The sequence below is a fragment of the Ostrea edulis genome, chromosome 4 (genome assembly GCF_947568905.1).
Source record: "Ostrea edulis chromosome 4, xbOstEdul1.1, whole genome shotgun sequence".
NCBI classification, from domain to species: Eukaryota; Metazoa; Mollusca; class Bivalvia; order Ostreida; family Ostreidae; genus Ostrea; species Ostrea edulis.
Window position 1 is genome coordinate 2,763,477 of NC_079167.1, and position 15,280 is coordinate 2,778,756.

At 34.1% G+C, this 15,280-nt stretch overlaps 1 protein-coding gene across 3 annotated transcripts in view; it reads left to right on the plus strand.

Annotated features, from left to right (window-relative positions):
* Positions 1 to 15,280, plus strand: part of LOC125669261 (intraflagellar transport protein 74 homolog) — a 50,110-nt gene that overhangs the window by 8,281 nt on the left and 26,549 nt on the right. Inside the window, exons 2-6 of one of the 3 annotated variants that reach the window (XM_056161614.1) lie at positions 81 to 279; positions 2,690 to 2,779; positions 2,925 to 2,983; positions 5,102 to 5,196; positions 5,299 to 5,372. In XM_056161614.1, the coding sequence (XP_056017589.1) occupies positions 110 to 279; positions 2,690 to 2,779; positions 2,925 to 2,983; positions 5,102 to 5,196; positions 5,299 to 5,372 (488 nt within the window). In that variant the 5' untranslated portion in view covers positions 81 to 109. Of the gene's footprint in view, positions 1 to 80; positions 280 to 2,689; positions 2,780 to 2,924; positions 2,984 to 4,585; positions 4,618 to 5,101; positions 5,197 to 5,298; positions 5,373 to 15,280 lie in introns of those variants that run through there. The other 2 variants (XM_056161615.1, XM_056161616.1) reach the window with 2 other exon arrangements.

The following is a 15,280-nucleotide window of genomic DNA, read 5'->3' on the forward strand; positions in this document are numbered from 1 at the left end:
AGCAAATCCCTGAGTACACAAACAGTCATCATTATCAAAGGTCATTGTTCATTATGATAGTTGTGCTTTTCTTTGTTTAGGTGGTGGATTGTGATGTTCAGTGTCAATCATGACAAATGTCCAGTCCATGGAATTCGACAGTAAATACCTACCAGCAGCATGCATTAGTTTTCTCTTCTTTTTATTCTTATTCAAGTTTGTCAATCCAAACTTGTCCAAGAAAATATTTACCAAATACAACAGCTTACCTGCTGCCAACAAGATTGACTGGGATACGAGGTATGAATATGACTTGTACTGATGTGCCATGATTCATTATCTATATTGTATCAAAGGGGAGTAGGGAACAGTAAGAAATTGGTGTCAGAAGTGCAAATTTCCCCCCTGTAACATACATGCATGAAATATTCAATATCATTAATCAACAAACTAAATTTTACAGAGAAAATATGAAAGTAACTCCTCAAAAAATTGCAAGGAAATAAAGCAAAATTATTTTTAGTGTAAATTACTGTAAACGTATTATATTTGGCGTGTACGATATTTGGGGGAAATCGCTTTTTCAACAAGTTAGCGTAGATTTGATTTAGCGCATTCCTGAATTACTTTAAACATCTAGATTTATGGATGGCATTTAGAGATGTACTTGATTTAGCGGAAGCTGCGTTCCGCCAAAGGAGCTAAATAGAATACACAGCCAAATGTAATACATTTACAGTATGTAGACATTTGATTGCATGTATTTTTAGTAGTTCAGCATATATATATTTGTCTTACAGTGTAGTATTTATGCTCCTAAAATTGAAGATTATGTCATTGTTTTTGGTTTGTCTTCAACATAACATTTGAACTGTACATGATGGATACTTCTTTAATGAACTGAAAGATTTAGGTCAAAGCTTGGTTAAGGTCAATTTACACTGTCTACTTTTCTATGTATGCTTACCAGAATATGTTCCAGTATGCTTCAAACAAATCAGATTTCAATGTATTTATCAATTTGTCTCAGTTTTTACCCCCAGCAGTGCATGTATAAACCATACAGATTTGATTTAAGGAATAAATTTCATTTTTATATGCCCGTCATGGTGTCATCCGTCTGTCTGTGCGGACCTTGTGGGCATGATACAGACCGAACCGTAAGCTGTAGGATTTTACAACTTAGTACATTTGATCATCATGATGAGAGGAAGAAGTCTATTGTTTTTCAAGATCAGAGGTCAAAGGTCAAAGTGGTAGTATCACTTGGTAGGAAAACCTTGTAGACAGGATGCAGACGGAACCGTAAGCTCCAGGATATTACAACTAGGTATATATGGTCACCATGATGAGAGGAAGATGCCTATTATTTTTCAAGGTCAAGGTCACAGTACCACTAAGTAGGAAAACCTTGTAGGCAGGATACAGACCAAACCAAAAGCTCCAAGATATTGCAACTTAGTACATTTGATCTTCATGATAAGCGGAAGATGCCTATTATTTTTAAGGTCAAAGGTCAAGATCGTAGTATCTCTTAGTATGAAAACCTTGTAGGCAGTATACAGACCGAACTGTTCGGGCTAGGACTTCAACTTTGGTACGCAAAGAAATACGCCTTATGCCAAGTGATGGATGCCTATTGTTTTCAAGGTCACGGTCATAGTAGCAGGATACAGAACAAACTGTTGAGGCTAGGACCATCAAACTTGGTACACATATACCCTATGCCAAGTGAAAATATTACATAGAGGGTACATCATTTGTCTCTTTTTATTATGCAAAGAAAGTATGCCACACCCTGATGATTGTTGATACTTCCTAAAGCTAAGTTCTACAAATCATGGTGTAAGAAAAACACCTTATATTAGCTTTTCACGGGCATATTATGTACTGTTTGTGGTACTCTTGTTGAAAATACATGAGGGTATGAAACATGACATTTCAAGCCAACATGCTGGATTGAAGTGTCACAGTTCATATCCGTATGTATTTTCAAAAATGTAATTCATTATTTTTTTATATTTAGATTTTACTTTCATTTCTGTCAGAATTCCTAGCCATTAAATTGTGGCGATTGTGCTGTGTATAGTTGGTGACTGTGAAACTTTGTTTATATGTACAAGAAATTTGTCTTGTAAATACACGTGTATGTCTATCTTAGCATGAGAAAAGAGCAAATACATTATGTACATGTAAACACATAAACTTTAATCAAATATGAAGGACAACATGTCAAAACAGTGCCAGGATTGTTGTAAATATGCACTCCTATAATAAACAAAACGGTGCCAGGATGTTGTAAATGTGTACTCCAGTTGCTATAATATCTGAAACCTTTAATTTCTGGATTTGACACAACCTTCGATCTCTAAAACTCTCGATCATTCAAAGTTTTATCAGGGTCCCTTGAATTTTTGGTAATCAAGAGTCATCTGTATATGCTATATACTAGATTCTAGAAAGTCTGGGGGGGGGGGGGGATTGTGACAGGGGGCATTATTTTGTTTGGTTGGTTTTCATCTGCCAAAGCAGAGAAAATAGAGCACTGCTTGATATGTAGCAGAATTACAAGTTCACACTGTATGGTGGCAGGTGTGCTTCAGAGTAGATAGGAAAACATTGACAGTGAACAAGCCTTTATTGACTAGGAAAGAAAATTTTGCCACAGTTGTAGCATCGTGACTGACAAATACATCTCTTTTCTTTTCAGAGTGAACTCCAGTGCTCATGCAGTGATAGTTAGTTCAATGTGCCTGTATGCTTTTCTGTATGATCATGAATTGAATTCAGATCCTGTGTGGTAATTATAATTCTTGGAATATAAGTATATGTACTTTGTTTACTGGGTATATATAAACTTTAGAATTTATTTTTCCTGCGCATTAGTTTAAATTGAGAAAGTATAAGTATACTATGTTATGTCATTATCAGCATGTGTGTTGTAGGCACGACAGTCCGATTGTGAGAATGGAGTGTGCTGTTGTGGCAGGGTACATGTTGTCTGGTATGTAATAAACTCACAACTTTCAGCTTTATGTGCAAATACATTCAGATTTGTATTGCATACTGAATGAATACAGTACCCTCAATTTTACTCTTTTCATGGGGTTTAATTGTTATGGTTGAGAGAAAAAGAGGTATAGCGCACTTGGTATGCAATTTCGCCTACATAAATACCTTTTTTCTTGAATATCATTTTTTACAAATATTCTGCTATACAATGTCAGTTTATACTTGTGTTTACCCAAATTACTTAATAAAGATATCTATATGTTGATAGTATCTTTATTTGATAAGCATAAACATCACCGTGATTATATAGAGTATATAGTAGATGCAACGTAATGGGCATAAAAAATTGCAAACTGTTGCAAAAGGCCACCTTAAACCAGAAATAAAACACTGAAATTGTTTTACTTGATTATGACTGTATATAAGTCCGTTTGAGGAAATTTGGTTTAAGGTGGCCCTCTTGTTGAAAATGGATAAAATATGAAAAAATCGTTCTCAAAATTTACCTTGAGATTTAGCAGCCTGTCAAATGTTAAACCTTTAAACTCACATGCCTGGGTGGCCTAGTGGTTTAGGTACTCGGTAATCTTACACTTAAACCATACATTCTGAGTTCAAGTCCAATAATTTTCCAATCTATAATTTTTAATTTTTTTTTTTGCTTTTCATTTCTTTTGGGGTCGTTTTCTTGAAGGGGGTGGGGGTGTTTTAAATGTGATACATATATTATAACAAATATTAGTCATTTTCATCATAACTTCCAATATTTGTAAGTTACGACTTAAAAAAAGGGAATTTATTCTCCGAGATCATTGTAGTTCCGCTTGTTTACACTAACATGTTCCTGTGCGCATAGGAATTTCAAACTGTAATGTGGCTGATGAAAAGCTAAACAAATACTACAAGAAAAAGGACACAAATGCACAGCATGTAATAAGTAAAAATAGGTCAAGGGAGGAAAAGAACTGTTATACAGTTTGACTTCTCAAAAGAAAATATGAAAACTCATGTATCAACTGTTATATGATATTTAGGCAAAGATAAACACTCGAATTATCAACCAAAGGCAAATGAATTGATGACATCTATTAAAGGCGCTGTAGTCATGTCAGAACAGTGAGTTAAGTAATGCCATATGTAAAAGGGTTGTTGCACAGGTCTATAAAAATATTGTACTGTTCATCATTCCAAATAGGAAAATGGTTTATTAAGTAAAGAACGACTCATATAAATGTCAGTAATGCTAAACTGCGGCAGTTATTTATCGTGGTTAACGAAACATCAAAAACGTTGGCCTTGTATTTAAATATAACACGCCAGTCTATTATTGGAAACCGGTGTTTTCCATTTAGATTTCTGAGTCGGCTGTATTGTCAGCAAATGCGCTATACCTCTTTAGCAGGTGAATTTCAAGGGATCTGAAATTTGTGGATGGTAAATCATCATTCATGGTCCATGTGGGTTACCAAGTTCAGGTTTGGTTTTGATGGAGGATTTGAATTATTGTTTATCATATAATGTCAGACCTTGTTCATACCTCTACCCCACATAGACTGAAGTATGCATACTCAACATATAGTGCATTGTTTTGTAGTTTTGATCTAGTGTTCTGCAGGAGAGTTACATGTAAGTTATGTATATAATCACGCTGTAGACTGCATTTAATTCTTTCAATAGTACAATGCACACTATGCTGGTATATGGGTCTTCATATGAGCCATGTTTGGCACAAAAATGATTTGTCTCTTAGATCTAGCACTTACCTGTGAAATGCTGAAAAAATTGTTAAAATTTGCAGGAGTATAAGACAAGAGTTTGATAAAATTGCAGCCATGCATTATTCATAATTCAAATAATGTATAAAAGAAGACTCATTATCAATGAGAAACAAGAAATAATGTAATTTTTATATGTAGGAAATGTATATTATTTGAACACATGTATATGTATATTCATGTTTATGGCTAATACTAAAAACATATATGCAGTGCTTTAGTGTCAATAAAGAGGTGAAAACCAAGAAATGATATTTACTAAATGCTCCAAAGTGGGATATTGCTTGAGATATTTAGGTACACCACTGATTAAAGCAATGTTAATTTTATTGTAGATGCAGTAATAATGGCCATTTACTACAAGGAAATGGGAGAAATTTTCTTTTTTTTCCACCATGCAGCTTCAATCTATGCTTACTATTTTGTCATGGTGAGGCTCTCTAATGAATTGATCTGAATATTTGACCTAATTAGATGTATTTCCAATACCCTTGCCCAACTTTCCAGTTCATGTCAGACATTGATATTTTAGGTGTATGGAGTAATGCCCTATTTTGCCAATTATCGACTGCTGGCCGAAATTTCCACACCCTTTGTAAACAACAGGTATAGTCATATTAGTTGTTTAATTCTAATAAATAGAAAATACTTACCTACTGTGTCATGATTATGTGTATATACAATGTGAATTTCCTTGGTGTTTGTATAAAAAAAGGTGAGAAGAGTATTGACAATTTTCATACTTATGAAATATCAACTAGCTGTCTTGGTAATGATATTTAGATCTTTGTGTAGGGGGTATACTGGAATCACCCTGTCCGTCGTTCCGTCTGTCACACTTTGTTTCCAGACTAAAAGTCCTCAAGTTCTTGCAATGAAATTTCATGCATTAAAACTCCTTATGGCTTGAAGAAGACCCTAGTAATTTTGAGACCAAAAGGTCAAAGACCAAGGTCATATATTCCTATAGTAAATAAAATGGTTTCCAGATGATAACTTTCATTTTCTCCAAGCTTGTTTAATGGCACTTAAGGTGATGAACCTCTATAACAGAAGACTTCTATTGATTTGAGGTGAAAGGTCAAGGTCACAATTTATATAAGGTATTATATAGTTTTGCCCTCCCAATCCTTCCTTACCACCTGTGACTGTTTACTTTTAAGAGGAAAAGTATAATAATAGTTTAACATGCCAATTCACATTGAAATCAACTTGTTGAAGTAGTTAATGAAAACTTACATACCAGAAATTTATCTTTATGAAATTGATGAGATGAAAAACAAAAATAAACTGGAAGTCACCCTGTTTTTATGCCCCTATAATCAGAGATTTTATCAACTTTGTAGTTTTTGGACTATCTGCCTGTTAGTCTGTTTGTCTCTTTAACCTTGGCCATAAGTTTCAAATAGAGGGTGATAGTTCTTTATATTTCACATGTGTAATCCTTGTAACAAGACCTTTCTTTAGGTAGCAAAATTTTTTACCTTTAGACCTTGGAGTTTGACCTACTTTTGAAAGTTAACCTTGGCCGTAACTTTTGAACGAATAGTGGGCTTTCATATTCTATTTGTGTATTCCTTGTAACAAGACCTTTCTTTTGGTACCAAACTGTTTGAGATTAGTGGCCTTGACCTGCTGTTTGACCTACGTTTTAAAACTTTAACCTTGGCCATAACATTTGGTTAGTGATAAGGCTTTCATATTTCATGTGTGTATTCCTTGTGACAAGACCTTTCTTTGGCTACCAGAATTACTTTGTTGCCATACGTGGGCATCAGTGTTTCATAAATTCTTCTTGTTCAAGTTGTAAGTTAAATCAGCGTGGGAATTATTTTCATTTACAATCAGGGGACATAGATTCACGTTGTCATTGTTCAGAGTATATTATAAAAACCATTTATTGAGCACAATTTCACTATTTCCCACCATCCAATGTGCCCTGCAGGATGTATTAATCCCGTTAAGACAGCTCTAGTATTAAATCTATATCTGTTTTTATTTATTCTATAAAAGCCATTCATACTACAAATACAAAGGACATATATGCCAACATGTTTATGTCCCACTTCACTGTCTGACACTGTTACATTCTGTGTGTCTGACACTGTTACATTCTGTATATCTGACACTGTTACATTCTGTATATCTGACACTGTTACATTCTGTGTATCTGACACTGTTACATTCTGTGTGTCTGACACTGTTACATTCTGTATGTCTGACACTGTTACATTCTGTATATCTGACACTGTTACATTCTGTGTGTCTGACACTGTTACATTCTGTGTGTCTGACACTGTTACATTCTGTGTATCTGACACTGTTACATTCTGTATATCTGACACTGTTACATTCTGTATGTCTGACACTGTTACATTCTGTGTGTCTGACACTTTTACATTCTGTATATCTGACACTGTTACATTCTGTGTGTCTGACACTGTTACATTCTGTATATCTGACACTGTTACATTCTGTATATCTGACACTGTTACATTCTGTATGTCTGACACTGTTACATTCTGTGTGTCTGACACTTTTACATTCTGTATATCTGACACTGTTACATTCTGTATGTCTGACACTGTTACATTCTGTGTGTCTGACACTGTTACAGTCTGTATATCTGACACTGTTACATTCTTTATATCTGACACTGTTACATTCTGTGTGTCTGACACTGTTACATTCTGTATGTCTGACACTGTTACATTCTGTGTATCTGACACTGTTACATTCTATGTATCTGACACTGTTACATTCTGTATATCTGACACTGTTACATTCTGTATATCTGACACTGTTACATTCTGTGTGTCTGACACTGTTACATTCTGTGTGTCTGACACTGTTACATTCTGTATGTCTGACACTGTTACATTCTGTGTATCTGACACTGTTACATTCTGTGTGTCTGACACTGTTACATTCTGTGTGTCTGACACTGTTACATTCTGTATATCTGACACTGTTACATTCTGTATATCTGACAATGTTACATTCTGTATGTCTGACACTGTTACATTCTGTGTGTCTGACACTGTTACATTCTGTGTGTCTGACACTGTTACATTCTGTGTGTCTGACACTGTTACATTCTGTATGTCTGACACTGTTACATTCTGTATATCTGACACTGTTACATTCTGTGTGTCTGACACTGTTACATTCTGTATATCTGACACTGTTACATTCTGTGTATCTGACACTGTTACATTCTGTATGTCTGACACTGTTAAATTCTGTGTGTCTGACACTGTTACATTCTGTGTGTCTGACACTGTTACATTCTGTGTGTCTGACACTGTTACATTCTGTATATCTGACACTGTTACATTCTGTATATCTGACACTGTTACATTCTGTGTGTCTGACACTGTTACATTCTGTATATCTGACACTGTTACATTCTGTGTATCTGACACTGTTACATTCTGTGTATCTGACACTGTTACATTCTGTATGTCTGACACTGTTACATTCTGTGTGTCTGACACTGTTACATTCTGTATATCTGACACTGTTACATTCTGTGTATCTGACACTGTTACATTCTGTGTATCTGACACTGTTACATTCTGTATGTCTGACACTGTTACATTCTGTGTGTCTGACACTGTTACATTCTGTATATCTGACACTGTTACATTCCGTGTGTCTGACACTGTTACATTCTGTATGTCTGACACTGTTACATTCTGTGTGTCTGACACTGTTACATTCTGTGTGTCTGACACTGTTACATTCTGTATATCTGACACTGTTACATTCTGTATGTCTGACACTGTTACATTCTGTATATCTGACACTGTTACATTCTGTGTATCTGACACTGTTACATTCTGTGTGTCTGACACTGTTACATTCTGTGTGTCTGACACTGTTACATTCTGTATATCTGACACTGTTACATTCTGTGTATCTGACACTGTTACATTCTGTATGTCTGACACTGTTACATTCTGTATGTCTGACACTGTTACATTCTGTATGTCTGACACTGTTACATTCTGTATGTCTGACACTGTTACATTCTGTATATCTGACACTGTTACATTCTGTGTATCTGACACTGTTACATTCTGTGTATCTGACACTGTTACATTCTGTATGTCTGACACTGTTACATTCTGTATGTCTGACACTGTTACATTCTGTATGTCTGACACTGTTACATTCTGTGTATCTGACACTGTTACATTCTGTATATCTGACACTGTTACATTCTGTATGTCTGACACTGTTACATTCTGTATATCTGACACTGTTACATTCTGTGTGTCTGACACTGTTACATTCTGTGTGTCTGACACTGTTACATTCTGTGTATCTGACACTGTTACATTCTGTATATCTGACACTGTTACATTCTGTATGTCTGACACTGTTACATTCTGTATATCTGACACTGTTACATTCTGTGTGTCTGACACTGTTACATTCTGTGTGTCTGACACTGTTACATTCTGTATATCTGACACTGTTACATTCTGTATGTCTGACACTGTTGCATTCTGTATATCTGACACTGTTACATTCTGTGTGTCTGACACTGTTACATTCTGTATGTCTGACACTGTTACATTCTGTATGTCTGACACTGTTACATTCTGTATGTCTGACACTGTTACATTCTGTGTGTCTGACACTGTTACATTCTGTATATCTGACACTGTTACATTCTGTATGTCTGACACTGTTACATTCTGTATGTCTGACACTGTTACATTCTGTGTATCTGACACTGTTACATTCTGTATATCTGACACTGTTACATTCTGTATGTCTGACACTGTTACATTCTGTATATCTGACACTGTTACATTCTGTGTGTCTGACACTGTTACATTCTGTGTGTCTGACACTGTTACATTCTGTGTATCTGACACTGTTACATTCTGTATATCTGACACTGTTACATTCTGTATGTCTGACACTGTTACATTCTGTATATCTGACACTGTTACATTCTGTGTGTCTGACACTGTTACATTCTGTGTGTCTGACACTGTTACATTCTGTATATCTGACACTGTTACATTCTGTATGTCTGACACTGTTGCATTCTGTATATCTGACACTGTTACATTCTGTGTGTCTGACACTGTTACATTCTGTATGTCTGACACTGTTACATTCTGTATGTCTGACACTGTTACATTCTGTATGTCTGACACTGTTACATTCTGTGTGTCTGACACTGTTACATTCTGTATATCTGACACTGTTACATTCTGTATGTCTGACACTGTTACATTCTGTATGTCTGACACTGTTACATTCTGTGTGTCTGACACTGTTACATTCTGTATATCTGACACTGTTACATTCTGTATATCTGACACTGTTACATTCTGTATTTCCCTACAGGTACTTTTTCGACATGCTTGGAATAAAGAAAACAGATCTTTTGGGATTTTGTAATGGAATTTTAATGACACTGTCCTTCTTCATTGTTCGTATTGTTGTGATGCCATTTTATTGGATGAAAGTGTACGAGGTGTACGGAACAGAGGCATTTATACGTACAGGACACGTGCAGATGGTCCTTATTGTAACATGTATAGTTCTAGATGTCATCAATTTTTTTTGGTTTTACAGAATGATGAAAGGTGTCCATAAAGTGTTAAAGGTTAATTTTGATAAGAATTATAATGAAAGCTCCAGGAAAATCCAGTAGACTGTATGTGTGCATCTGTTTGTATAGTTGTGTAGGTTGTAAATTGTTAAGTGTAAATCTGCATGCTTGTATTTTTCTTTGAAGAAATAAGGACCATTCTTTAAAGTTTATTTTTATCTTACTTCGCATAACTAGACTTAATTTGAAAATCATTCATATTTAGTTCTACGAGTCAAAGACTAGTCAAGTATCTGCTATTACAATTTGTCGTATGTCATCATTGTAGTAGATGTGTACAACATCACAATTTTAAGTGTAGATTTGTTTGTAATTATGGAACTATACATCTATTTTTAAAAAATTATGCCCTATTAAAATTGTTACTCCAGACCTCCCATAATTTTTATGCATCACTTTTCTTTTAAATTACCGATGGAGTTTTCATTATATGAATGTGTGTATGATAACTGGAATTAATGTGATTTGATCAGTTGAATAATTTTCCCTTTTAAAAACTGTTGGAACATTAAATACAAGCATGTTTTATTAATTGCCAGCTGTTTTGAATATGGTATTTTATGTAAAATGATGCTACTACATGCACATATAAGTGTGAAAATGGAGTTTGAGCATGCTTGTATTTTATGATTTCTCAAGCCAAAATTTGCCCTGTTACTCTATACAAGAAATTTTGGGCAATGTGTCAATTCTTTGATTTACAAGCTGCCAAGAAAACAATATTAAAGCCACTTAGATCAATAATTAGCCATCTGATAGCAATGGATATTGTGTACAGCTTGGAATTCACTCCTGGTTATTTTCACACTTTATTCTTGTTGAAATCTGTTTTCACACACTTTGAAATCGACAGTTTTTATATCCATTCTTTGATATTAGTACATTCCAATGTTTTGCCTTCTTTACCTATTGTCATGATAGCCATTTCCTCATGAATGTGACCCAGTTGTGAACAATGCACACATGAATCTTGATAAATATGATACATGTACATCTATTTCAATGGCTGTGAATTCCAACAGAAATGGAAGTAGGATGTAAATAGAAGAAATAAACTTCATTTTTGAACATACATGAGGGTATGAACTGCAACATGAAGCATGCCAGCGTGAAGCATCACAGTTCACACCCTCGTGTATTATCAAAAATGAAATTTATTTCTTAAAAATGTTATGGCTACGGAACATTCACCGCAGTTTTGATTTCATTGTTTTTATCTACAGTGAAAATAGTAGAAATTATATTGCAACAAACATAAGCTTTTATACTGTTATAGTTTTTTCCATTGTTTTTATCTACTGTGAAAATAGTAGAAATTATATTGCAACAAACATAAGCTTTTATACTGTTAGGTTTTTTGTTGAGGTAAAGGACAATATCGATGTCACCAAAATCAAATTTTTTACTTTTATTTCAAACTTAAATGTATTTTGTGCAGAATCATGAATGCAACTCAGTGTGTCATCTTCAATTTGATCAGATTGATATAGAATCAGAATTATGACATCCTGTCACTATTTTCAGTATTTTGACATGGAATTGCTAATTTTTCACACGGTTTTTACTTTAGAAAACATTTAGCAGTGGCATGGAGAAACTTCATTCTATACCTTGGATTTATCTTCTCTGTACATGTATGTGGTAGTAAAATTTTGTTTATCCAAAGCTGCAGTGTTTCTTGAAAGAAACATGTTCACCAAAAATTTGCATTTTAAATGAATTTCTGTAAAATTGAGAAATGGGATCATTTTTGATGTAATGTATTCCAAATAAGTGTAAGTATCAGAGAAGAATTGTGTGAAACTGTATTGGAAGTAATCTATTTTATGAAATGATGAAGATTCAATTTGTCTTTGTTAATTGAGAGCTTTAAAATTTTGAGTTCTACAGGCCTGGCCCAGATAGGCAGTTATCATGCATAGTTTTTTTTAGATCTTATTAGTCCCTTTACTAAATCTATGTCAATAAGTTTTCAGTCCCTAACATATTTTATAACTTGTCAATTAATATGTATGGAGAAAGACAAAGATGTTTGTTTTTTGTCAATAAATGTAAAAATGAGAGTAACTGGTGATGGAAGCCTTAGGTTAGGGCACTCACTTAACAACCGGGTGGGGGGGAGGGGGGGGGGGTCCCCCAGGTTCTCAATCCCGTGTCAAACCCAAGACGTGTAACAAAGTTAGTAACTGTTCCTTTGTCAAGCATCCAGCATTAGTAGCAAAAGTCAGAGGCCCTAGCTTAGAAACTGAGATCCTGTGTTACAGTAAACATTGACACGATAAAAAAAACCCTCACTGCTAGTAAGTGCCATGCTTAGACCAATAGACATAAAGATCTTGTGGTGTCTCTACATTAGTGAAATATTCACGTAAAACAAAATATTTACATTCACTTCGTTTTTCCCCACAACATTCTTACTATCTGAAACTGAAGATTTCAATTCTTGAAATGTATACATTTGACCTATAATCTATATGTAGGTCAACCACTGCATTTGAAATGATTAAAATATAAATTTAGAAATGTCTTCCAGTTTTTGACAGTATATGAGATGATATACTTTGCACCTCTTCACACCAGCACATATTACATGATCACATACAACTTCACACCAGTACATATTACATGATCGCATACAACTTCACACCACCACGTATTTCATGGATCATGTACAACTTCACACCGCCACGTATTTCATGGATCATGTACAACTTCACACCGTCACGTATTTCATGGAGAACTGGAAGACATTTCTCAAATACAAAAAAAAAACCCAGAACTTGTCAGTTATTATAGTTTGAGACGCAATGTGTCCTAGTTATAACAGGTCTTGTGTGAAATGAATACTAGTAATTATGAAAGTATTTAATTAATGAAATGAATGTCTTGAATAAGTTAATTAAATACTTTTATAGGATACAGTTGCAGAAATAGATTTATCATAAACTTTGTAGTAAATTAGTTGTGGGATGTTACGATAATCACAGAATCACACAATTCCTATCAGACATATCACATATCAGATTGAGTGCAAAACAATCTAATGAAAATCAGATCCTTTGATCTTCTCGTGTAGATCTGATCCATGTGTAGTGATCTGTATGAGCAGATCAGAGGATCTGATTTTCATCAGTTTGCATTGCATAAATGCATATCAAGTTGGAACTCCTCGTATAATTATATAAAGTGATGTCTGTTTGCTTTTAAACCTTTGCTTGAAGGAATTGATAATTTTGTTTTTGAGGATATATTCCTATTTTGACTTTGTACCAAATTTCGTACATATTAATTTGAATTCATATTAGAAACTATTATTGCCCAAGATTAATAGATTAATAGAATCCTTCATTAGTACGAGTGTGGGATAGGGAAATTCCACCGAGGGGACAAGATTTGCAGTCTAGGACGAGGCTTTGCCGAATTCTAGACAGCGAATCTTGTTCCAGAGGTGGAATTTCCCTATCCCACCCGAGTAAGTAATAAAGGATTATTTTTCTCACATTTTACCTACAGTTTAGTGCATAAATTTAGGAGTTTTGAGAAAAATCAAAATCTTCATTTGAACTTCGATGCAAAAACTAATTCGACAGGCAAAAGAACATACCCGAAAATGGTTTACACTGTAGTGTGTACTGTCCTCTGTCTGGTCAGTGCTTGACCAGTACCAGATGTAGTGTGTATACTGTACTTCGTTTGATATTGGCCACTGCAACTCGTATGACATGTTGTGGATTTTAAAATGTAATGTTTTCTGCATCAGCTTGTAAAAAATTGTTGGTTATTGTTTCTAATGAATGGCTGTTGAAGTTGAAACAGTATTTTAGTGAAGCAGAAGGTTTGTGGAGACATGCCTGGTCATGTAGTAAGTACTTGTACCTCACAGTTGTATAACTTTAATTTAGTTTCACAATTAAAGAAGATTTGGGTGATTTCATCAACACCCTTAGACACAAAGTTGAGAGCAAAGCTAAACTTTGGTGATAATATCAAAGTCCAATGTAATACTTCTTCATGCATAATTTAGAAGCTATAGATACAGTTCATTAGAAGCTAGATATAGAATTACGAAACTCCAGACTGGATACAGAGACTTCCCAAACTAAATCATGGGGACTTCCAACCTCCAACCAACTTAACTGTTAACTCCTGTACGGTTTTCAACCTTTGTTGTTGAGTAAGATAGTTCAACCAAATATGCAATATTTGTGTAAAACAACATACTACCTGATTGAGAATGTGTAGTTAGATGTAGCAATTTGTTGATAGAAATTGAAGAGCGTTAGTGATCTTTTTTCATTTTTTTTTTTTTTTTATATATTTTTTTAATTCTTTATAAATGTATAGAGAGTGTCTGATGTACAAATTAAGATATATAATCCCGTGACTATTACTGCACTTGGAAAGATGCATTATTTTGTGTTTGTTATTTTTCACTTATTCATGTTTGTTATTGAAAATTATTATTTTACACAATAAATTAATGTAAAATTGATATGTTTCTTATCTTTTCAAAAGACATTTGTCAAAATATATATACATGTACTCTACATTATAATTATTTTGAATATGTGCATGTAATCAATAATCTTGTGAGGAGACATTAATTTGCAAGACTAACCAATGTTACATTTAGCAGCTAGTGTTAATTAATGTGTCTCTGTGTATTTAATATTTGATTTAATATTAAGTTTAATGAAAATTTATTAAGAAATTAGTTGTTTCTTAAGGTTTTGAAGATTTCAAGTTGATCAAATTATACCCTTTATATTGACATAGTTGAAGGAGGAGTACTTAAGCTGTAGACTAATTCACATGTCAAAATCCTATAAAGAGGTTGTTAAATCTTTTGTATCTTTAGATATGATTAATAAGACTG